Source organism: Stylophora pistillata, chromosome 2 (genome assembly GCF_964205215.1).
Source record: "Stylophora pistillata chromosome 2, jaStyPist1.2, whole genome shotgun sequence".
Classification (NCBI taxonomy): domain Eukaryota; kingdom Metazoa; phylum Cnidaria; class Anthozoa; order Scleractinia; family Pocilloporidae; genus Stylophora; species Stylophora pistillata.
Genome location: NC_142520.1, coordinates 42,374,878 through 42,401,782, shown reverse-complemented (window position 1 = coordinate 42,401,782; position 26,905 = coordinate 42,374,878). Strand labels below are relative to the sequence as shown.

Here is a 26,905-nt window from a genome sequence, read left to right as displayed (position 1 = left end):
AACCCTCGACTTCTCGCACCACACAATCTGGCGCTCTAACCAGGTGAGCCAGCCGGGGGGGGCGGCGGAACGATCGGAAGTCTATATTTCTTCTGACCGCCAAAACGCCATAAATGAAAATCCAGCGCAAAGTAATTTACACAGAGGAATCCAAATACTTTCGCAACTGACTAGATGCGTTTTGTGCTGAATTTACTAAAGACTCGTCTTGTAGCTGGTGTTGTTGAGATGTGATATGCTTAGCGAGGAAGGTTGTCACTTTGACTGACAAAGTGTACTTCAGACTTTGTTCCTTCGCTGAGGTTGCATTTGATCTTTTCTTGCCTTATTAAAATCCTACCAAATCGAACGTTGATCGCATTTTAAAAACAAGAAAGCCGGTGGAGATTACGTCATTAAGTTTTAAGGATACCAAACAAAGGCCAAACACTCCCTAAAAATTCTCGTAATCTCACACGTGCGCTGTCATGGCTTTCCTCAAGGATGGAAATTAAAACATCCGATTTATAGATAAAACTGTTTCAGTGCTGTCCGGTCAGATCTTTTTATGAGAGAATATGCAATAATTTAAATTAAGTTTGACTTATTAAGATGGTGATAGGATAGGAAAGGTACTAAAACATACCCGCTAACAGACTAATTTTGTTAGTTCTATGCTTTCTTTTCCGTGTTCCATATGAATGCCGGAAAAAAAAAATCAATGATCTACCCAACAATACATGTAAGGGGTTATTGTGGTGTAACCTTCATAAGAGGAAAAGATGACATGATATTTAATATAGGTACAATCACTAAAAACCATTGCATAACTAGTATTTGTCTTGTTTGAAGTAAATTGTGATCTTATCGCAAAATTTAAAATTGCAACCTTCCTTCAAAAGTGATAATCACAACCTTTGCCAAAAGGAGATCACGGTTTTTCTGGGAGGAAAGCAAAACAGCTCTATTGAGAGCGAGAAAACGACATCGTTTCCTAGTACTATCTAAAAAACGAGCGCGAGGGTTTCATCAGATTCCCAAACGCGAGAAAACATTTGAAAGCACGAGGCCTGTTGCCTCTTCGTTTTATTGTTTTCAGGCGTTTGGAAACCTGATGAAACCCGAAGTACGAGTTTTTGAAATAACTTCTCCAAAGAAACAATACAAAGTTATGCAATGTTGTATTTTTCCCATTTTTACTTAAAATGGCTCGTAAGTGTAATTCGTTGTATTTAGCCGGCATTCATAGTATTTGTAAGCTGTTTTTTTTTAATTATCCAATAGTTTCGCGTTGCACCAAATTTGTATTCCAAAAGCGTTGTGAACTTAATGCTATTTACATATTGTTTCTGCCATGGCCGAAGGAAGGTTTCGCTTCTCAAAAACAAAGGATTTTCTGGGGAAATGACTCAGGCAATTTAATCACATTTTAAAGTTGTATAAAATGAGCTGATTTGACGATGCCGTTTGTTATTCGAAAATGTACACGTACACATTCGCACGCAAACTCGATTGTTTCGCATTTTACATCCAATCTACAGCTTATTTAATATAACGTCATCTTGCCGTCCATATTGCTGTACCACAAAAAGGGATTGCAGTCCTGAAATTGTTCCATCGTTCCCATAATAGCGATATAACTGGCAAGGTAGTCAACACATCCTGATAATGATTGTTTACAAAGCGTATCTCAAGGTTTCTCTCTTTTCATTTCGTTGAAAAGGAGTCTGTAATTACTTCACGTAAGAGATCTTTGTTTAAATATGTCTTTAACTAAACCGCGAACCAAATGTTGGCGAAATGTTTCTAGTTCAGAAGCATGTTTCTCTTGTGCGGAATAACGCCAATTAATTCAAAATCAGTGTCCACATGCAGAAACCGACAACTCCGCAAATATAAAACTTTGGACCGTGAAGCACGTGGCTACAAGAACTAAGGTCGAGTGTTACATAAAGGAAACAGGGGAAAATACTTATTTAACTCCGATCCTTATTGGGTTCAAATTTTTATTTTGTAAATTATTGTTTAGGTTGATAAAGCTCATTTTAGGACAAAAAGAACGAAAGATAAACCTAGTTCGGTGATGAAAATCTCTGCTTCCTACAATACTACTGCATAAGGTTTCAACTTCCCTGCACTCTTACTAAATTTTCCTCTGTTGACTGTATCTAATATTTGAAATGAGTTACAGTGAAACCTACCAAATGAAAATCAGAGGGGTGTTTTTATCGTTGATTGCTGAAACCACACTTGGTGCTTACTTTGTGTAAGGAATCGGTAGAGATGACAATTGCCTCCAGTAGAGGTAAGGATTTTAAATAATTATAATTTATAAGTACTTTTTAAGACGCTGAAAAATTGAATCGTATTGTTTTCCTCTTCCTTACCATTTTAATCTCTATTGATTGTTTGATTACTTACAGAGATTACCTTGGAACTGGCATTTTCGTTTACTAATAAAGCAAATTGCAGAGAAAAGATGTGAACTCTGCAACAACATTGCGAGTCGTTCTCCTCATAAGGATATCTGCTGCTCGTTGAAAACTATAGTAAGAGTACACTGTGACTTCGACAGACGATCCAGAAAACGAAAAACAGTAATTAGACCTCTTCTTGCCTGTTCAAGGCTGATTGAGAGCAATTCCGCTAGTCTCGGTTTTTCCAGGCTAAAAGACGAAGTTGACCTAGTTCTTAGCCGAGCAGCCATTTTCTCTCCTCCTGCTGATATACATTCCATTACAATTTATCCCTCGCTAAGTGCAAAACTTGGTGAACAAGAGGCTCTAGTTCGAGGCGCAGAGTTCCTTCTGATATGCTCAATAATATATCGCCATATGATGCATTGATTGGCTTTGGACTTCTATAAGAAGTAGTCATTCACTTCTTAACTTTATTATCTTGCAAGGAAATATTAAGGAGAACGGCACAACATGGGTTTCTTTACTTTCTTTTTTCTGGTTAAATCTAGATGTCAATCTTTGCCCGATGGGTGTGAACGTTCTGGTCTGACCAGACAACATGCTTATGTTAAATGTTTCATTACGCATCAGCCACGCTCTATAATATTTCGCCATATAATGTATTCATGGCTTTGGACCCGACCATATTTGAGGGAGATAGATCACTACCTGGCTACCTCCTTGGGCAAGAATACTAAATAACTGACTAGTTGAGTTGATTTTTCAAAGCCTCTGTTTCCAAAATGCAAGTATTTGATGTAGGTATACCGACTCGCACCCGAGCCTTCTGTGTCAGCTGGTGCTATGATTACTCAAAGCGTTTCTTGAGTCCCGAGATACGCAGAAATGGTTTTATTTCCAGATGTGAGCTTTTTTCGGACCGCTGCCGGGAAAAGGTGGTTGTGGAAAACATGAACGTGCTACCTGGGTCGAAGTCTTACTAGCGGCACGTGTAACTTAACAAGGCACAGTAGCCTCTGGAGAAGAAGTAGTATAAATATAAAGCTGTTGAACGTTGGCTTTTACAAACATGTCAGCGAAAGTTGTGGTTTTCCAGGTTTGACCCCTATGAAACTTCCTTTAAATAAACAAATATTCAAACACTGCACTTCACTTTGTCGCGCGTCTGCCATGATGTATGATGGGCTATGTCCTTTGCAGATCTTTAGCTCTTTTTTTGTCCTAAAATGAGCTTTATCCCCCGAAGTACCATGAAACATTGAATTATGATACATTACATTATGATCAGAGTTAGATAACTGTTCGCTCCTGTTTCGTATTTGTAACGCACGACCTTAGTTCCTGTAGCCACGAGCTTTATAGTCAAATGTTTTATTGTTACGTTTTATTTTAGTAGACCTCATTTTGAATTAATTAGCGTTATTCTGCACGTAAGAAACGTGTTTCTGAAATAGCAACATTCCGCTTACATTTGGTTCACGGTTCGGTTGTAGACTTATATTTAAACAAAGATCGCTTACGCGAAGTATTTCAACGAAATAGAAAGAGAGAAATCTTGAGATACGCTTTGTAAACAATCATTATCAGGATGTGTTGACTACCTTGCCAGTTATATCGCTACTATGGGAGCGATGCAACAATTTCAGGACTGCAATCCCCCTTTGTGGTAAAGCAATATGGACGGTAAGATGATGTTATATTAAATAAGCTGTAGATTGGATGGGAAATGCAAAACAATCGAGTTTTCGTGTGAATGTGTACATTTTCGAATAACTGACGGCATCGTCAAATCGGCTCATTTTATCCAACTTTAAAATTTGATTAAATTGCACTGAATCATTTACCCAAAAAATCCTTTGGAGATCGAAAATAACCACACTTTGCCTTACAAAAGCCATATTTTCAGTCTATTAGTTTGTATAGCACATAGTTAAATAACAGGTTACTTTTGACCTATGTTTAATCTTGTTAGAAAAAGGTCGGATAAATTCAATTACGTTGTGTAAATAAATGATCAAGAATTGCTCAAATTGCTGTCAGCCTATGTATTGATGTTGTTTTTCAAAATTTGGTAGTTTTTATCGGTCTAAGTGTTTTCAATTCGTAGCGTGACTCTCCGAGATTTGTCTTTAATTATTTTCAAACGGTGTTTCCTTGAGTTTCAAAGTCATCCACCTGACCCGAATGGAGCTCTCTGGTTGGCTTATAACGTCATGAATTATTAATGAGTTTTAGAAGTTTACTTCTTATCCCTTCAATTCACTTCGACTATTCAGTAAAAAAAAACCCGATTACTGCATTACAATATCCTCTACTAAAGCTCTTTTTTTTTCGCGAGTTGAGGATTGAGTGCTAAGAGCTAGTACTTTGACTTTTATACGACAAGTTTGCAAGAAGGGATAAATCAATGAGTATTGCATTGTACGCATTTCCGATTTATTGCACTGCGTTTGGAGATCAATGCTTTTCTATGGTTCGCTTGATTTTTTTTTAATAAGCTGACAATACCCTTTTTGAGCAAGGAAACTTATAACGTAAAAACTTATTGAAGAAAACTAGGATGGGTCTACGGGATCCGAAATTCTACTCCAGCAAGTTTTCTTTGATAAATTTCCGTTAAAAACTTTTCTTTGAAAGTACATATAGCGAGCTAGGAGTCCAAGAGTACATGTGAACTATCAATCCCCTTAACCGGCCTTTCATTACATTTGCATTGGAAAATTTAAATCTCGTGGCTGTTTTTATTCCGTAATAGCACATCGTTGCTCTGATCTGAGATATTCCCACCAGTACGATATGTATTTGACGCGTTCCTTACACAAGTAAGACAGGTTCCTTCCTCACTGTCATCTCAGCAGGATATTGTTACTGAAAATACCTGATGGTAATTTCTTCAACTGATTGATAAATAATTCAATTTCATTTCATTTTTGGGAACGTACGAAATAGCTTAAAAGTCTTTACTTTTTCACTTACAGATATTCTAATTTTTGACTTACAGAGCTATTAATTCCGTATTGTTATTGAATATGTCTTTTGGCAAGTCCTCCAACTGATTGTTGTCCAAGTACCTGTCAACACAGGACGACAGTTAGTATAAGTTAGGATAGGTCCTGAAACATAACCGCTAACAGACTGAATTCGTTTAAATTTCGATGTTTTCTTCTCGGTGTTCCATATAAATGCCTAAAAATGGTTTAGGAGCTACCCAGCAATACACGTAAGGGGTAAATGTGGTGTAGCCCTCATAAAAGGCCAGATGACATTGATTGCAGAGGATGCTAAGGGTTGGTTACCGAGAAATCCTAAGAGTGGGAAAATTTGAAATGATATTACAAAATGTCTCAGCAGTTTTATTTAAAACTATATACAGTGTGTTTATTTGAGAAGGCGCAAATGAAAACGCTATGTTCCAGTTTATATTGCAATGTAGGTATGTTCATGACATCAAATCAGTAATCTTTAAAAATAATTTGTTTAAGAGTTTAAAAGCGATGGTCAAAATAGAACCAGAGCATGTTCAAGTTTGTCTTCTGATCAGGTTTTATGAAGCATAGTTTGCTTGTATTATGGTTAGTGATATATGATCTGTGATTTTGAACTCTCACGCGGTGGACGGGTGAGGACGCAGGAAAGTTATGACACATTATTTTGTCTTTGTGAGGAAGTTGCCCACAAGAGAATGAAGAGAATTTCTGGGTGTTCACAGCATTGCAAAGTCTCTGTAAGAGTACATCGAGTGCCTTGTATCGAGATTTCAAGAGATCTTGGTCCCTTGATCACATCTTCATCGGGCAAATAAAAGTTTTGGCCAGCAAACCAGTATAAGTGCATGCAGATTAGTATATTTCAACCGTTATGTTCATTGATTCAAGCAAAGGGTTTTTTTTTCCTACTTTTGTGGAAAGTTACTGACATTTTCCCTGGTATGAAAATCTTTGTCTACGCTCTTCGGTAGAGTTTTTTACAGTACGTCTGTATTCTGTAAGTTTGCGATTTATCCTTTAAGATTTTTTTTTTATTGCAAACGGCATTTTATCAGGTTTAGAAACCTGATAAAATTATCTTATTGTTGTAGCTTCTGGTCATGTCGATGTAACTGCTTATAAGCATTGCATAACTAGTATTTATCTTGTTTGAAATAAGCTGTGATATTATCGCATAATTTAAAATTGCAGCCTTCCTTCAAAAGTGATGAGAACAACCTCTGCCAATAGTGGATTACGGTTTTTGTGGTGAGGAATGCAAGACAGCTCTCTCGAGAGCTTCGAGAAAAGGATAACGTTTCTTAGTACTGCTTCAAAACGAATGCAAGGGTTTCATCAGGTTTCCAAACGAGAGAAAACATTTGAAACCACGAGGCCGCAGTCTGAGTGCATGGTTTTATTGTTTTCGAGCTTTGGAAACATGATGAAATCCGAAGCACGAGTTTTTTAAATGATTTCGCCAAAGAAACAACATAAAATTATGCAATATTGTATTTTTCCCATTTTTCTTTAAAATATCTTTTATGTGTAATTCGTTGTATTCAGCCGGCATTCATTGTATAAGTGACCTTTTTTTTTTAATTATCCAATAGTTTAGCGTTGCACCAAATTTGTATTTCAAAAGCGTTGTGAACTTGACGTAATTTACACATTGTTTTTGCCGTGGCCGAAGGAAGGTTTCGCTTCCCGAAAACAATCGAGGAAGAAGAACTTTGCGAGGAGAGAGCAATATCGAAGTCTACCAGATATAAAAATAAGTGGACAGTGGGACATTTTTGAGGATTGGCAACGAGTGCAAAGTGTCAAGTTTCCAATAGTAGAAAGGTTGGAGGAGTTTTAAAGAGTATGAAGCTGTTTGAGTTATCTATGAATATGTAGATTAAGAACAATTTTATCACTAGTGATGAAAACGTGATGAAACACTAGTTATTCTCAACTGATGTTTCCTTGAGTTTCAAAGTTATCCACCTGACCTGAATGGGGCGTTCGGGTTGGCTTATAACGTCATGAACTATTATTGAGTTTGAGGAGTTTACTTCTAATCCTTTCAATTCACTTCGAACATTCAGTAAAAAAGAACCGATTTTCTGCATGACAATATCCTCTCCTAAAGCTCTTTTTTTTCCCGCGAGTTGAGGATTATGAGTGCTAAGAGCTAGTGCTTTGACTTTTATACCACAATTTTACATAAAGGGATTAACTAATTGGTGCTGCACTATACACATTTTCGATTTATTGCACTGCGTTTGGAGATCAATGCATTTCTATGGTTCGCTTGATTTTTTTTAATAAGCAGACAATACAAATTTTGAGCAAGGAAACTTATCACGGAGAAACTTATTCAAGAAAACTAGGAGGGGTCTACGGAATCCGAAATTGTCTCCAGCAATTTTTATTTGATAAAATTCCGTTAAAACCTTTAATTTTTATGGTAAATATAGCGAGCTATGAGTCCAAGAGTGCATGTGAACTATCTATACCCTTCCCCTTGCTTCCATGACATTTGCATTGGAAAATTTCTACCTCGTGGCAATTTTTATTCGGTGATAGTGCATCGCTGCTCTGATCTAAGATATTCTCACCAGTGCGAGATGGTTTTGAGGCGTTCCTTATTCAAGTAAGACAGGTTCCTTACTTACAGCCATCTAAGCAAGATATTGTTACTGAAAATGCCTGATGGTATTGTCTTCAAGTGATTGATTAATAATTCAATTTTATTTCATTTGTGGGAACGTACTAAATAGCTCTATGAAAATTTAAAGAACACTTCTGGACTTAAAACCTAAAATCTCAAATTTCACGATCGAATTGCTAACTCTGTGAAAATAAGCATTCCTTGCATCGCCGGGGACTCTCTTCGCTGCCTTTGAACCATTTAATCAGATAAGAGCGGTTCTTCAAAGAGAAAAATATGTTTTTCCCCCAATCCAAGAGATTGTTTTTGCATTTTGCTCTCCTTTCCTTAAAGCTATCAGCTCAGCGAGGCTAATTTCGCCGGTTGTGGTAAATATTAGGGGTGTGAATATTTAGCGCTCATTGTCGAGAACTCTCTTTGAGTACTGGCTGTTCTTTTCATTCTGATGCATTCTGTTGATCTGTTGTGGCTCTATGGTCTTAAAGGATTCGGCATTTGGATGTCAGACCCTGACATCGGGAAATGGCGATCGTTGTTGTTCGCAGAATGCACGTGCGTGAAGGTTCAATCTTGCGCCTTTTGCTTTTTCAGCTGTTCACCACTGATGTCTTGAAGTACGGGATCAACTTCAACATCGCCGTATACCGTACTGAACAGTTCAGCTGCCAGGTCTCTCGGATCATTCTGTCTCTCTATGAAAATCCTTCTCGTTTACAAATTATGGCGTGGTGTAGCGTAAAAACCGTCCCAAATACACACGTGGCGGGAATATTTTGATAGTTTTTCAACATCAAGGAATTCTTGTTTATTTAGGTCGAAGCCCAATTCTTGGGGAGACAGTACTGTCAGCCATACTACTGACCCTTTTTCAGCTGTCAGGTCCAGCGCTCGCATCGTGCAGAATGCCTCGACACATCCTGTCACTTTGACTGATGAAGCGTTGTCTACACTTGCTTGTCGGCCTGAATTTCCATGGCACAGGCTTCCAAGACGGACTCAGATCGCAAGGATGTCCCTATCTAGCTGATTACACCTGTGTTACATACATACATACATACATACATACATACATACATGCATTCATACATACCTACATACATACATACATACATGCATTCATACATACCTACATACATACATACATAAACTTAATTTTTTTCTCGAATTTAAGAGTAGCTTATAAAAACTAATTTTTCCGAGAGAAAAATAACAATTAACAAAAGAAATCGAAATAGTATACAATGACATTATAAAATACAATCCTATGCAATACTTATAATTAACGGCTAAAATGAATAAATAGATTTACTGAATATCTAAAAATATAATATGTTTAATTATCACAGGAATAGGCAGCTGATATATTGCATTCTCCAGTGGCTCTAGTAGATCCTGGCTGTCGGGCAGTATTCCAGCTAGGAAGATGTGAAAGCGGCATAGCATGCTCGTGGCTGTGTCTAAGGGAACTCTGCCAATTTAGCTACTTCGCTCACCCAATCAGACATCTTTCTACTGGCGTATTCCTGTAGACACCTTCGTGAGCCTGCCGCGCGCTCAAATGTTTCTTCCCTTCCCTTTTTAGGTTAATGTTCGTTTCCTTGAATACTCTTTCACATTTTCGTTCTTGTGTGGCTTTGCGATAGTCCAGCAGTTCTTGTCGTTTGGGAAGTAGCCAAAATCTATACCCAGGGCACTTAGGTGCCCCACTATCTCTTGATTTTTGTAGTAGAGCCTACCCCACCCGCATCATCGGCGAACCAGCATTGCTTTACTGTGGACGCCACCTGTAGACTCGTGATCAGAGGCTGGATGCTAAGAGCATAAAGAGCTATAAGGATGGGATCTGCGGTCCCTTCTGCTGACAGGATCTCTTTGCCGTCCGTGATAAGTTAATAGTAGCTACGATGTTTTACTTCCTTTCTTGATTGGCTTTCAATTTGGTCCTTTAAGCATCATTACGGTCATATAAAATCTGAGCTCATCTCTTTTTAAAGCAGTTTTTCTATTGACTTCCCGTGGCCTTGTTAACCCCCCAATAGATATGAACGAATGACTAAGTAGCACTGAACTAACTAAGGATTGCATAACATTTTGATGCCCTTGTTTTGCAAGTTCGACACCCCAAGTGTTACCAGGAAGTTCTTTTGACTTCCGCACCAAAAAGATATAACAATAGTTAAATTAGGAAGTACCCTTTATTGATCTGACCCTGTTTCGATTTGTTCTATGGAGTTTAGAGCTCGACCCTGTGAAATATCACTTCATTGTATGGATTACTTTACTTGGTTTTTACTGGAATTTCTTTTCAACGAGCTATGGCAGTTTTTGACCAAGGAAGTTTAACATGGGAAAACTTGTAAAAGGCTAGGTTTAGGAGCATAGTATTTGACAAGTAGAGTACAAAACAAAAACAAAACAAAAAAACACTACGAAAGGAGATTCTAGTCCATTAAAATGTCATCGACAAATTTCCTTCACAAGTATTCTTTGATAATGTCCATAGCGAGCAAAATTTAAAGATATATTTGTATATATGAAAATGACATGGAATGTTCAGCAGAAGTGAGGAGAGGGATGAAGGTTAGGGGTAGGAGCGTGGGGTCCACAGGCGGCATGGGTGACTTTACCTCCCCCCCGCCCTCCCCTTGCTTCCACCATTGTACTTGCAGGAGGAAAATAAAATCCCTGCCCACTTAAACAGAACATTCCCACTTCGTAGCTGATTTCATTCGGAGTTAAGACATCGCTGCTCGTATTTGCTGGTATTTTTACAATGCACGATGGATTTGACGCGTTCCTTGCATAAATAAGACAGACTCCAAACTTACAGGATTATCAGCTGGGTATTGTTACTGAAAATGCCTGATGGTAGTTTCTTCAAGTGGTTATTGTTTAACAACCTACCAAAAGTAATATAAAAGGAATGTTTGCAGCATTGTACTTGTCAACATGGTGCAGGAACTTAACTTTGTTTGCTCGAAAATGTCGTGTGGCCTAGGTCTTCTGTTTGGTTTACCTTTAAAAACCTAAAATAGGATGACGAACTATAATCTGGGACAAAAATACTTGAGACGTGCTGGCTGTTTTTTTTGTGTGTATGTGTTAAGCACAGAAAGCAGTTGAATGCTTTTCTCCCTTCTCCCGATACCCATTGTTCTAAAACATAGCGCTTGACATTACACACTGTCATTCAGAGTAGCCCTCATCGTAAGCCAGGCGACATTGATTGCAGGGATGGGGAGGGTAAGGTACCAAGGCGCATATATAACTTAGGTTCAAAAACACATTTATCATGGCGAACAGTTTTAATTATTAGTAGCTATCTTAATTATCTGTATTTTAGTTTTTGACACTTCTCTTATTGTATTTTATTGTAGATTACACTTTGTAGCTTTTATTGTAGTTATCTTAGAGTAAGTGATAATTTATTTCCATTGTAAAGTAAGTCGTATTTCAGCCGGCCCGGAGGCTGCAATGATTTTACTCCCTAATAAAGCTATCTATAAAAGCTATCTTATCTTTGTGATTTGAAAATATTTACTTCGAAATGTATGACCACCAAATATTAAAAAATTCAAACAAAATAAGACGCCATACACGGACACACGCAGCCACAAGCTCACCAAAAAATTCTTCAAATAAAACTTTTCCTTTATTTTTCTCGTCAGAACAAGAAACTCCCATCTCCTTGAAAAAACGCGACTTTTTTTTTTCTCATTGCTGTTTTCCTTTAAGTTTCGGCAATAAAGCGGGATACAAATTATTTCTCTGAGGCTAACAGAATCTCAATAAAGAGCTACCACTAGAACCCGACACTATACTCGAAGGCGTGGCATGAATAGTATTCTATTATATCTAGTACTAGTCTTGTTTCATAAATTGTATCTTTTTTTAAATAATATATTCAAACTTGTAACCCAAATTCAAAACTGATAAACACCTCCTCAGATCAAAAGGAATAGTATTTGGGTGAAGAGGAATATTATGGAACCTTACTGAGAGACTCCGAAAAAAGGATACTTTGCCTGAGTTCTTTTCATGAGATTCATTCATGGAAAATAATATCCTTTCATGTGATTAACCTCGCACGATAAATACTACAGGTATTTCTGGGTAGTACTTATGCCTCTTGGAGCCTATAGAACCGGTCAAATGAGTTAACATTGCTACGGAACATGGTTCATCTTGAATGATAGAAAAATTAGTAACTTGAGTACGCTTGATTTGACCTAATTTTATTTTATTTTGTATTTCTAACGAACGCATACTTTGCAGCAGATTTAAAATCAAGCCCAGTGGGAAAAAACTATCTTCTCTAAGGAGGCAAATATAAGCCTCTAGTGGCCACCGCCCCCTTCCACCTTCCACTCTTTGTCCACCTCGATGCACGATTGGAAGTTAGGCTGAGAAGTGCTTGAATGGATTGATATGTCTTAATATTAGTCCGATGTGATTACGGTTGATAAAAAAAAACAACAACAACAACAACAAAAAACAAACAAACAAAGCAAAAAACCCTATCCCTCTTACATGTAAGACGGATTAGCCTTTTTGTACCGGTGGATACCGGATCTTTTAAGACTGATATATCAAACCATGGTACACTCTGTCACTTTTTCGACTGTTTAATCATTGTAATACTTTAACTGATATTACTATCACGTATATTCCCTGGCTATCCCTTCTTCACCTCCTTCTAGAATGCCACTAGGATTAAAGTTGGGAAGCATTTAATTTTAAATTCTGACTTACAGGTCTTCTAGGTTGATATTATTCATGAATATGTCATTTGGCAAGTCCTCCAAATGATTGTTGTCCAAGAACCTGTCAAAAAATGAGTCAACTAAGTAATTTAAAGTGGCTCGAAATGTTTTGCCATATAAGAAGACCCGAAACCAGTCGACCTTATCGCTTGATGATGATCAGCAGTATGCAGTCAAAACGTCACGATTCTCATCATAAGCGACCCCATCGGGAGACAAACAATAATACTTTATTACTATACTGCTTTTGCCTTCCAGAAAAGATTTTTCTTAGCCATGATTATTACCAAATATGACCTTGACTCTTGTGGAAGAGATGAAATCCTAACAAAGAATATGTGCCTTTGGTCATCTTTGGCTAGAAAATTATCGCGTGAGAAAACAATTGTCACTTTCTCAGGCAAAGTCATCTCAGAGAGAGAAAGTAATATCACTCGCAGTTAAGTTTCCCCTTAAAACAAGACCGTGCAAAATCCTCGTTACGTTCTCGACTTTTTAAAAAAAGATATTATAATCGTAAACTTAATTATCAGACGAGAGCTGGAGTTTACTCAAAACAAACCTGTCAACTAAAAATGCCCTGTTCAACACAATGAAGATATGGATTGCTCATACGACCTTTCTCATTACAACAAAGTATCTTAAAAAAAAAAACAAAAAACAAAACATGGACTTCTCCATTTTTAAGAGTGCTTCACAAAGCGTAGAGGTCGACGCTTTGCAATCTCGCTTCACTGGATAATATTTTATCAAAGCCCTTCTTTGCTTTACTGGGTTTTCGTTTCAACCAGACTGGTCGGCTTTCATTAACGAGGAAACTTGCCATGGAAAAGGTTTTAAATGTGAACATTGGATGTAGTGATTGAGAAGGTGACAATTTGATGAAACTAGAAAGGGTCTAAAGAAAATTTTAAAATTTTCTTTAGACCCTGTAACATCGCCGCTCAGATATGATGATATTCTCGCTTGAGTGGGATGAATTAACGCTATCTTTACTTAGGTAAGGCGGCTTCCAAACTTACAAGTAAGTCAGCGCGATGTTGTTATTGAAAATACCCGATGGCAATTTCTTCAACCGGTTGTTTCCTACACGCCTACCAAAATAATTCAAAGTGGTGTTAGCCACATTGTTTTCGTGAACAAAGTTCGAGACATTTATTTGTTGAAAATGTTGCACCTTTCCCGTGTTCTGATGTAAGAAGATAAAATATACCAGCTAGCAAATTAAGAGCGACTTTCTTTCAAGACCTCGTGAGAGGTGGCACATCGACCGAAAAAAGACTATCGTCATATTTCAGTCAGAGATGCCTTGTAGTGAACTTAGAAACGAGGTAAGGTTTTTCTTCCCAGACTTGCTTCTTTATCCTAGAAAATTCCCGAAAACTGAAACGAGCGTCGGTAGCCCTAAAATGGCGGAAATCAGTGCCCTGAGTAGAGGCTAACGAACTTTGCCCATGAAAAGCGCAAAGATAGCAAGCTCGTATCAATTTGACAAATTTGTATAGGAAGGATTGAGGTATGGCTTAAGTCTAAAACGGGACCATTTCATTTTATTTTGACATCACGGAACGCTTTTAAAAATCATCAATATATCAAAATCCAAATATCGCATTTTGTAACAAATTTTCAATTATCATATTCACCATGCGGTATAACTCAGAATCGCTTCAGGTTAAGCTCATGATAAGTGGAAATAGTGTTGTTTTCGAAGATATAAAAATTAATTGGAGGCTTTTCATTCCCGCACGGAAAAACCAGGCTGAACTTTGTGAAAATTGCAACATCATCATTTATGTTGCGAAATAATCTAATTAGGCACCCGGTGGTTAAATCCGGAATTCCAAGCACATTTCAGAAGTTAGCACCGTGGTCGATCAGGAAATCAATACAATAAGCTAGCCTTGCATAGCTAACCACGCCAGATTGGTTTTTATCTCTGCTTTAGTTTCAAATTCTCATCCATTTCCCATGATGGAATTGTTTACAATAACACATTCGTTAAGCTAGCGGAGGGCGTCTGTTTTTCTTTGCGTATTCGAACACCTATAGTCCTAGGAAAGTTCTGAGGTAAACTTGAGCTTTATTGTGGACTTGAAAGAGGACAACTCAATCATTTATAATGGTAGGTCAAATGTTTTTTGCCGAAGACGTTGAAGACGGGAAGCAATCTGTGTGTAGATGTGACACACTCAAGCATTTGTCACGCAAGGCTGAAATTATTTCAATCTTGTTCCCACCTTGTAATTTTACGGCCACGAAAATCGATGAAAAGCGTTTCTTTGACAAACTTGTTTGCATGATAATTTTTATTATCAGTTACTTGTTGCTGTGAAAATTGCTAACTTCGCAGCGGGGATCTCATTTAGAAGCAGAACGCAAAACAACGAATAGCTATAGAAAAAATATTAGGGAAAGGGTCAAAGTCAGAGTAAAGGCGAAACACAGGCAAAGTACGAAATGATTGGAATAGGAGAAGAATACCAAGTATGGAGCTGGAAACAGAAGGAAATAAATAGGGTGAACTAGACCTGAGGATAAATGTATGATAAACAATGTGCCATTTGAAATCACGACTCAGTACAACTGAACAAAGAATCTTAGCTGAGTTAAGAACGTTTTTCCCAAATTGAGAGTTCTGTTTACATAACTCAGGTAAACTGATTAGGCTGGAAACTGTTCTCGAAATACAATAACTAAGTCGAGAAAAAGGTAGTCCTTTTGATCTTTGATATTTCAGCTAATACTATTTCAGCTAATGTCGCGCCGTAAAGTCTTTCTGAACACTTACAGACTGTCGGCAATACAGATGTTGAGGTCAAAAGAGATTTAACTTTAATTTAGATCGAGCATCAATTCTTAACACACTTTCCAGCAATCAGACTAGATCACGAGTTCTGGGAATCTGTGTTTTTAAAGGCGTTGCATAAACAAGAGGGTCTCAAAGATGCCATGCATTCTAAAAGAGTTATCCAGCCATGCTAAAGGAAAAACGCGCAGGCCTAATCGCAGAATTAGTAAGGCATTTATGGGAACAGTTTTCTAGCTAACCCTTTTTTCAGGTTTTCATTGTTATAAATTATCATTCTGAGGAAGATTTCCAAAATGCTGCAAAGCGCCGGTCTAGTCAAAGTGCCAAAAGGGAGCGGCACGTTGTTCCGGATTTTCTTTTAATTTGTGGTTTGCTTACAGAGACTTCATGTGTCAGCCTTCTTAATTACAGAGGCTGTGGAAAAGAAGGCAAATTGAGCAGTTGCCGCAAAAAATTACCTCTTACTAACCAATTGCGTGGGCCGTTCTGAGGATTATTGGCCCAAAATCGTAGTAGTATGGAACGAGCGCTGCGAGGTCCGTACAAAAGTACCCAATATTTTACAATACAGTTCAACCAAGCGTTGTTACTAAGTATTTTATCATGGCGTTCGGGAAAACTACTTTAATTTTAATCTCTCTGTTTTGCTAAAAAAAATATATGGCTTATAACCGCTTCCGTGGAAATGGTCCGTATGGCAAAATCCAGACCAAGTAAGAACAAATCAGAATGCTTAGATTTACCTCAAGACTGTCCTGCTATATAGTAAGTTGTTATAACCTTCAGGCTCGAGATATTTTCATTAATAGTTTATTTTCTCCCTGAGCTTTTTTGTTTGAAAATACATCTCCTTGCAAGTTTTTACCTCGTGCTTGCGTTTTTCTGCTTGAGATTAATTGTAGAGAAAGTCGCATATATGATGACAAGTTTGTTTTATGTTTATAGATGTGATCGTTAACTCGATCGAATTAGGTTTGCCTAGCGCACTCACATTCCTTTTTTCAGATTTTGACGTTCAAAAAATGTTGAATCAGTGTCAGTGACGTTATACACCGATTTATCGCTGCTTCTACATCCGGGGCAACCCACAGGCCTTTCACTGTCGTCCTTTGAACCTTACCTGGGTGGGTTGGGAATTTGAATCGGAAGCGTCAAGTCTTTCCAGTGGAATAATGATGGTTTATCTTTTACTATGGAGGTACTTGAAACGGATGGCTCAGAATATAGGGTCTATAAGGTCTATGTTTTGGAGCTTGAATAGTCAATTCAATTGCTGATCGTGCCTTTTACAAAACATGTGACAATGTAATGAAGGTCTCAATGGAAAGATGGCTTTCACGGCTGACGGTTACATTTTTTGGCCATTTTATATGGCTGATGCTAATTTTTTTACGGTTACATAATTTTTGCCGCTAACGGTTAACCCCATCGAGAACCACAAAGATCTTGCACCTGGGCATGGCATTTGAACAGGGGGGTTGGAGCCAATCTTCAAAAGTTAGAATTCTGGAAGGGAGGCGATGTTGAAGCTTTGAATTGTTCGACGCATCATTTTTTTCTCTAGCATAATACTTTCAGTTCCCCTCCACCTTAAGATGTCATGTGTTTGATGATAATCACCGAGAAAACTGGTGCCACAGTGTCTTCTTTCACTCACGACTGAATCTAGTGATTTTCCGTTAAAATAGTTAACATTTGGGTTTTCAACGGGGTGGGGTGGAGTCCTCCTACAGTTGTATCTCTGCTTTTCAGTGAAACACTCTTCCAAGATAACATATTCAGTATTATCTAATGAAAACGTTTTTTAAAGGTGTTATTCTCGTGGCCCCAAGAACCTCAAGAAGGGAACAACCCAATGTGTTTTTGGGATTGTAAGTATTTCGACCTTGCGTGACAAACACTCGAGTACGTTGAATTCATAATAATATCAAATTGCTTCCCCTCTTCAACGTCTTCTTATTTATTTACTTATTCATTACAATTCAATGGCAATGATGACAAATAAATAAATCTAAACGTACAAGCAAACAAAGCCATAAGGATAATCTGTAAAAGAGTAGAACACTCCATACAAGACAGATCACCGTGTAGCTAATCTAAATAAGTCAAATATAAAGACGGACAAAAACGTTTTACATAAAAAATAAAAACATTAAAAACGTCGATGTTCCTTACTTAAAAACTTTCTCACTCTAGACTTAAAAACTGCAAATCTAGGAGACAATCTAATATCTGAGAGTATAGAATTCCACATTTCAACAATTCTATTAAAATAAGTGGATTTGAAACTAGTCCTTCTCGCAAAATTCATCTTCAAGGAATAGTCATCAACATGTCTAAATCTGTACGGATCGTCCCGAGAATAAAAATTCCAAAACGGAAAAACATCCTCATTTAAGTATCCATTTAAAGCCTTGTACAAAAATGTAACATCAAAAAGATAACGCCTCTTTTCAATTGAAAGCAAATTGAGATATTTCAGACGCTCGTCATACGTAAAATTCCTTTTTCCGAGAATAAGTTTTGTTCCCCTCCGCTGTATGCGCTCAAGCTTTTCAATGTTTCTCTTAGTATGTGGCGACCACACAATTGCTCTATATTCCACTTACGATCTAACCAACGTGCAGTAAAGCATCTTCAGAATTTCGGTGTCCTTCCAGCTTCTACAGGTTCTACTTAGCAGGCCCAAGATTTTATTAGCTTTATTTGTAATACATCAACATGAGAGTTCCAGGGAAGATGATGGTTCTTCTGAAAAGAACGTTTGACCTGCCATTTTAAATGATTGAATTGTCCTCTTTCAAGTCCACAATGGAGCTCAAGTTTACCTCAGAGCTTTCTTAAGACTTAGACTAGGTTTACACTAGAGGAGAGTTCTCCGGATTCGTAAATGTTTCCGGATTCATCAATTTTGGAGTATCCGGATTCGTAGGCGTTTAAACTGAAAGGATATTCGGATTCCTGACTGTTTACACACAACGACAACTCCGGGAACATTCGAAATGGAATGGTTACCAAGCCCAGTGTTGTTTCGTCGTTCGATCGACAAAGTGAAAATGCCTCCCCCAAAAACGTCTAGAGTAGATCCAGATGCCACTGAGGCAAATTTGAGTTGGAGAAATGCCAAGCAGTCTACGTCGTCGGCGATTAAGTGTGGCTGACGTTAAAATTCCTTGCAATAATAATTTGCGTTTCTTCAGAAATACTGCGGTACACATGATAAAATTTATCGCCTGAACCTGCAACAAGATTAGGCAACCGGAGACTGCCAACAATGTTAGCATCAGATCCATTTTGGTTTCACCGCAAACTCAAAAGACTGCAGGTGGAAATGATATCCGGATTCGAGAAAAAAAGCGGTTACACGACAAAACTTTCCGGATTCAAAAGTTATCGGACTCAAAGTTCCCACTTTAAATTCCGGATTCAAAATATCCGGAGACACGACCAAACCGGGAAGTTTTTATTACGGATTCGTCCACTTTCGTGTAAACGGCAGAATGAATCCGGTACTAAAACGTTTCGGATTCATCACGAATCCGGAACAATTTCCTCTAGTGTAAAAATAGTCTTATAGGTGTTCGAATACGCAAAGAAAAACAGACGCCCTCCGCTAGCTTAACGAATGTGTTATTGTAAACAATTCCGCCATGGGAACTTCTAAAATGTGCTTGAAATTCCGGATTTAACCACCAGGTGCCTAATTAGATTATGTCGTAACGTAAATGACGATGTTGCAATTTTCACAAAGTTCAGCCTGGTTTTTCCGTGCGGGAATAAAAAGCCCCGAATTAATTTTTATATCCTCGAAAATAACACTATTTCCGCTTAACATGAGCTTAGCCTGAAGCAATTCTGAGTTGTATCGCATGGTGAAAGTGATAATTGAAAATTTGCTACAAAATGCGATATTTGGATTTTGAAAAATTGGTGATTTTTAAAAGCATTCTGTGATGTCAAAATTAGATAAAACGGTCCCGTTTTAGACTTAAGCCATACCTCAATCCTTCCTATACAAATTTGTCAAATTGATACGAGCTTGCTTTCTTTGCGCTTTTCATGAGCAAAGTTCATTTGCCTCTACTCAGAGAACTGATTTCCGCCATTTTAGGGCTACCGACGCTCGTTTCAGTTTTCGAGAATTTTCTAGAATAAAGAAGCAAGTCTGGGAAAAAAAGCTTATCATGTTTCTAAGTTCACTATAAGGTATCTCTGACCAAAATATAAAGGTTTTCAATTTTTCGATCATGTGACACATTTTTTGATTTTCACTCGGTCAATTCAAACATTCGCTCTTAATATTGTTTAAGAACATAATTTTCTTTACGATTTAAAAAAAAAGGCCCGTAGTAGAAAAAGCAGGTTAGCCATGCAGGTATAAACACATCGCTATTTAGGGCAGTCTTCACTATGGAAAGGCCATAATGATTGCAGGGAGGGAGGGAGGGTAATCTATTAAGAAACTTGGGAAAGGAAAATGTTTTCTAAGATTTTAAACAGCGGGTTCTTTTGCAGCGGCGAAAATATAGGCCTGTTATGCCTGAAATTCTTGTAGTGAGTTCCAACGTATAAGTCACAGGTTAACCATCTTACACATTTACTCCTAATCGACAAAATTTGTATTCAAATTTCTCGTGCACTGTGATTCTTTTTCATTGGCGCCTAGGAAGAAATTCACTCATTAGTTGCTACAGGTGAGTCATGTCACTGATGAAAACCCTGGGTATATTTTCTACATTGAACGTTTTCCTGTAAACACTTTGATTGATCCATTCAATTTATGTAAATGACTTTTCATTTTCGGTGCCTCTGTCCGATCAGAACTAAAACTGTTAACTGTCAACTGAAGGTATGGGTGATCTATGGATCTGCTGGTATCTTTCCCCGTGCGAGATGGTTTACAGGTATTCTTTACAAAACGAAGGAAGGGTCCTAACTTACAAGAAGACCAGCTTGGCATTGTTTTTGAGTATGCCTAATGGTAATTCCTTCAACAGGTTGTTGCTCATTTTCCTGCCAAGAAATGATAGGGGGTGGTGTTCATTGCGATGCATTTGTTAATCGAGTTAAATTAAAGGTAATATCTAGTAGTGCTTTATTCTTATATGCTTTATCATGAGGGCTCAAACCAACCCATATTCTTTCTTAATTTTCTATCAGCTTTGAATCTAACCAACTATGTGCTTTACCAAAACTGTAAAATGAGGATTTTTAGATTGTGTAACAATTCTTATATTGGGGAGCTCTATTTAAACTCAGAGCTTAAAGGAGGGAGGGTACAAAGCAAACATCCAGGGTGTTAGCTTAGTGTATAGAGCGCTGGACTGTTGTGCGGGAGGTCGAGGGTTCGAGCCCCGGCCGGACCAACACTCAAGGTCTTAAAATAATTGAGAGGAATATGCTACCTTCCTATAACATCAAGAAATGGTTAGATATTCTACTCTTCTCGGATAGGGACGAATAAATGGAGGTCCCGTCTCCTGCAGGGTTAGGGGTAGGAGACGTTAATTTCCCACGCACGAGATTACTGTGTGATGGATGTCCTCCCCTGGGGTGGGATGGGTGGGTTTGTTGGAGCTTAAACCTCGTAGGGGATCCGTGTCCTATTGTTTCTGCTCCAGTACTTGGTACAAATCCTTAAATAAATAAATATTTACCCTCACGCAGACGATCAGACATACAAGATCACACATCAGTCATTGCCACTGACAGTAGTAAATTCAGGTATATATAAGGTGTTCATGTAAAGGCTGGGGGGAGCTAGTCGTGTTCTTTGGGAGCTAAAAAGGCCGAGTATTGCTATCGTAGATTACTCGGAGAGTAGTTCTTTAGTTTACTGTTACTCGCATACCTATTAAAAATCATTACAAATTAAAGTGTCAAATATGGATATTGTTGTTCACTATGAGATCGATGAAAAGGACTCTTGGCTTACAGCCATCCTAGCTGAGTATAGTTACTGAAGATGCCTTGGGGCAAGTCCCTCAGCTTGTTGTTGTTTAAGTACCTATCAAGAAATCGTTAGAAACGTGCAAATTACCTGCTGAAAACCACCGTTACGATAAGAATGACACCTAAACGCTTAAATCTCTTCACTTTCAAAACCATACATAAGGACATATTTAAAGAAAGCAACTCATCAATAACAACGAATTCGTTGCGTCAATATTTCGTGAAACCCTTACGTGAAGTATTTTAGTGCCTTTACTGCACTTGAACACTAGAGAAAGATTAACGGCTGGAAATAGCATGATTATGATGGCGAGCACGTGGCGTCTGACCGCATCTTGGAGGATAGGTTGCTCTCTTCAACCTAATGACTCATTACCGCCAGAGTTTTTGCCACTTTTTGACACATATGGTAAGAGCAGCACTAGCCATTGCTAGCTTTTGGCTCATGTAGTGCTTCTCATGATTAGCGTTCTTTTACTTCCTTCGATATTGAATAATTGTTTTATAGTTCAAATTTAGCTGATCGACGAATTTATTCCTTTTCTTTTGTCTTCATACAAAGAATGCTGTTTATCCCAGGCTTCAAGATAGTTACATTATTAAACTAATTAAGGTCGTAATAATTGCAAGTATGATAAATATTGTAAAAAATAGACAGCTTTTTTGAGAGACATTTTTCGGCATGCTTATGCCATCTTCAATCAATGAGTAACAGAACGCGAGTAATTATATAACAGACGAGTAGATGAATAAAATATTTACAGCATGATGTAATACAAAAGCGGGTACTAATTACAACGTGACATCAAAGGTGTGAACTAAAGCGCTAGAAAAGTGTTATAATGCTGTAATTGTTTGTTAAGTTCAGGTTTGATCTTATTTTATATAAAAAGCTTCTTTGAGTTTTAAATCAATAGAGTTGTTAGCAAAATCCAGAATACTAAAGCAAGAAAGGGAGTATTTGTTCTTACAAGAAGGAGATGTGTTAAAATGCTTAAAAATATGCGAGTTTTTATCGCTTTCGGTATGCTCCTTTATCCTAGTAGAGAAGTGGCGACTAGTTTCGCCAATATAACGGGAATTACATCCCGCACAAGAAAATTGATAAACTACCATTGATTTTAGAGCATCAGGAGTACGATCTTTGACACTGAACATGTTTTTAATTTTAAAAGAAGTGAAAACTAGTTTGACATTTGGGTCTGATTTACAAAAGCGCTCAGTGAGTTGTCGGAGTTTGAGGTTCGCTATTTTGGAATAATAGCCGACAAAGGGGAGTTTGAAGTAACGTGTATTATTGTCATCAATGTTCCGGCTACTTTGAGAGGAGGACCCGTCAAGATACCGCTTGAAAGTTCTTTCAATAATACGCGAAGGAAAAGAGTTACGTTTTAAAGTGTCGGAAAGTTTCTTAAGATCGTTTTAAAGGCCGGAAGAGGTGTTGTTGATTTTGTAGATACGGTCAATAAGAGTTCGGATAAGGCCAATTTTGTAGAATGATGAAATAAAACGAAAGAAATATGTTAGGAGACCAGTGTAGGTTTTCTTTTTATGAAAAACTGAAAAAAAAAAAAACCATTCCAAGAATTATCGATGAATATATCAAGAAAGGAGAGTTTACCATCATTCTCTTTTTCGAAAGTGAATTTTATGTTGGGGTGCTGTGAATTAGTGTGAACTTTCAAGTGGTATCTTGACGGGTCCTCCTCTCAAAATAGCCGGAACGTTGATGACAATAATACATGTTACTTCAAACTCCCCTTTGTCGGCTATTATTCTAAAGTAGCGAACCTCAAACTCCGACAACTCACTAAGCGCTTTTGTAAATCGGACGTAAATGTCAAACTAGTTTTCACTTTTTTTAAAATAAAAAACATGTTCAGTGTCAAAGATCGTACTCCTGATGCTCTAAAATCCATGGTAGTTTATCAATTTTCTTGTGCGGGATGTAATTCCCGTTACATTGGCGAAACTAGCCGCCACTTCTCTACTAGGATAAAGGAGCACACGGAAAGCGATAAAAACTCGCATATTTTTAAGTATTTCAACACACCTCCTTCTTGTAAGAACAAATACTCCCTTTCTTGCTTTAGTATTCTGGATTTTGCTAACAACTCTATTGATTTAAAACTCAAAGAAGCTTTTTATATATATATGATCAAACCTGAACTTGTAAAGATGAAATAAACAATTTTTAATATAAGAGAAAAATCGAGTTTCCAGATGGGATTTGAACCCACACTCTCCGTGATCTAGTCGGATACTCTAACCACTTAGCCACAGGAGACTCTATGGTGAGCAAGGGTCAATTAGTGGGTATTGACTGGAACCGCATCACGCGGCTACACAGCCAAACATCAGCTAGCGCATAGAAGCTCACTAACAGCATCACGCTGTCACATTAAAGCATCACATGCATTAAAGCATCACATACAGCCAACCAGCCCCCAAAGTGAGCATGTAAAGATGAAATAAACAATTTTTAATATAAGAGAAAAATGGAGTTTCCAGATGGGATGATGCTAGCTGATGTTTGGCTGTGTAGCCGCGTGATGCGGTTCCAGTCAATACCCACTAATTGACCCTTGCTCACCATAGAGTCTCCTGTGTAGCTCAGTGGTTAGAGCATCCGACTAGATCACGGAGGGTCGTGGGTTCAAATCCCATCTGAAAACCTGAACTTAACAAACAATTACAGCATTATAACACTTTTCTAGCGTTTTAGTTCACACCTTTGATGTCACGTTGTAAATAGTACCCGCTTTTGTATTACATCATACTGTAAATATTTTATTCATCTACTTGTCTGTTATTTAATTGCTCACGTTCTGTTACTCATTGATTGAAGATGGCATAAGCATGCCGAAACATGTCTCTCAAAAAAGTTTTCTATTTCTTACAATAAACTAATTAAATTTTAAAAACGTAGCGTCGGCAGAGAAACTACACTAGACTGAAAAGTTGTTTTTCATTTTTATTTTAGTGATGTAATAAAGAACGTTTTCAGCTCTGTGTATGTTGCAACCTTTGTGCAATTCAAATTGAGAGTTAGAACTTAAGAACATTTTAGATTCTTTGTTAGCGAGGTTTAACAACTTTATACCCTCTTTGGTTAACCCAAGCAAGAAAATGCCTGATTCTCCAATTCATTGTCATGATAAACACTGGGAATTAAATTTGCACCGTTTAGGACGAGCGCGGTACTAATTCTAAGAGAGGATCAAGTCAAGTGATAAATCCCATATTTAAGCCTTATTCTTGAGCAAGTCGCTCTTATATCATTTGTAGACCACACCCGTTCTTGTAGATCTTTGGAGAATAGAGCCAATCCTGTGTGAAACACTGTGCACGTCAAGAATTCCCACGAATCGACCATCCGTCATCCTACATCATATTTTATCCAGGGGTTATCCTGACTGACTTGAGTAATACGACACAAAAAAGGGTGTCCTTTGAAAATAAGGCCTTAAGGGGGGGGGGGGGGTGGGGGGGAGGGAGGGAGTAGTTCTACAATAGCATGAGAGGGATTCCTCTGAGAATTTGGGTTTCATTGGGGAAGCAGTTCTCGAGATCAATCTTTTCTTCGTGTTTACAACCTTTTAATTGTACTCACAATTTTGCCGTGGCAAGTGGAATTTTGCGTGGAATTGAATGAAGTTTTTTTCCACTGCAATTCACACTTATGATGGTTTGCTGGAAGACACCACATTCGCACGGGTCTGGGCACTCTAAAATAAGTAATAGTTAACATCGTAAAGATGATTTGATTGGCAGTCAAAATTCGTTTTCAAAGGCTTCAAATTTGAAAGGGTTAAGTCCCTTGTTTTGGCAACAAAGGATACCTTGTGAAGGTGTAGTCTGATCGTCCGGGTGAGTGTAGTCCTGGGAAGGACTGTTGTCGGTGGTAGTGACTGACGTTTCAACAACCTGTGCGGAAGTCATCATCAGAGTCAAGTGAATGATTGTTGTCAGTAGAATGTTCTTACTCCAGTTCGTGTGAAATGATCGGTTGGTTTTGCCGTGATGTTATTGGCTGTAAGACTCAAGTGACGTAAGTCGGTCGTGATTGGTCTGTTTCGATCTGTCGGTAAAGTTAGGTCGTTCTTTTTCGGTCGTTTGTGATGTTTATGTCGTGAATGAGTCGTTTGTATAGAGCGGGTAGTTGTTGACATCTGTTTAGGGTAGTCTGCTCTAAGTTAGTAAACCAGCTTTCCAGAGTCAGTCGTTGAAAATAGTCAGTGCTGTAGGTTAGCCATTGCGCAGAGTCCCAGTCAATGTTGTGGCTGGTAAGTCGATGGTGACCCACTACCACTACCGAAACAAACGACACCGCAACCCCTACGACTACAGCAACCATACCGTACATAAAAGGCATGTCTGAAAACATCTCGCGCATCTTACTACCCTTCAATATCCGCGTCGCCCACAAACCCATCACCACACTACGTCAGTTACTAACCAACGTTAAAGACAAAGACGAACCGAGGAACAGACAGGGAATGATTTATAAGATCAATTGTTCCGACTGCCAAGCCTCCTACATCGGTGAGACTGGCAGAAACTTCACAACAAGACTGACTGAACACAGACGGGCGACGAGGAAAGATGATGTCAGCAATCACATTGCTGAACACCATCGACTTACCAGCCACAACATTGACTGGGACTCTGCGCAATGCCTAACCTACAGCACTGACTATTTTCAACGACTGACTCTGGAAAGCTGGTTTACTAACTTAGAACAGACTCCCCTAAACAGATGTCAACAACTACCCGCTCCATACAAACGACTCATTCACGACATAAACATCACAAACGACCGAAAAAGAACGACCTAACTTTACCGACAGATCGAAACAGACCAATCACGACCGACTTACGTCACTTGAGTCTTACAGCCAATAACATCACGGCAAAACCAACCGATCATTTCACACGAACTGGAATAAGAACATTCTACTGACAACAATCATTCACTTGACTCTGATGATGACTTCCGCACAGGTTGTCGAAACGTCAGTCACTACCACCGACAACAGTCCTTCTCAGGACTACACTCACCCGGACGATCAGACTACACCTTCACATGTTACCCCCGGGTTCAAACCATTTACTGCAAAGGATACCTTATTTGAAATGAACATATCGGTAAAAGTGCAGTTACTAAGGTTAGACTCGAACACTTCGGCTTCGGTGTTAGGATGTAAATTACCCATAAAGAACTAGCATCGTTCAAAAACTGAATCAAAGTTCTAAACTGGATCAAAAACACGAACTTCAGGTCCACTGTATGCAGGCACCAGAACCGACAAACTGTAGCATGGCAACTTCAAATGGTATAGAAATACGTTTAGGCGTGT

At 38.2% G+C, this 26,905-nt stretch overlaps 1 protein-coding gene across 1 annotated transcript in view; it reads right to left on the bottom strand.

Moving 5' to 3' along the window:
* Nucleotides 1–26,905, bottom strand: part of LOC148739606 (uncharacterized) — a 50,078-nt gene that overhangs the window by 22,605 nt on the left and 568 nt on the right. Inside the window, exon 2 of the mRNA XM_088749512.1 lies at nt 25,159–25,273. Coding sequence (XP_088605638.1) covers nt 25,159–25,273 — 115 coding nt within the window. The remainder of the gene's footprint in view (nt 1–25,158; nt 25,274–26,905) is intronic.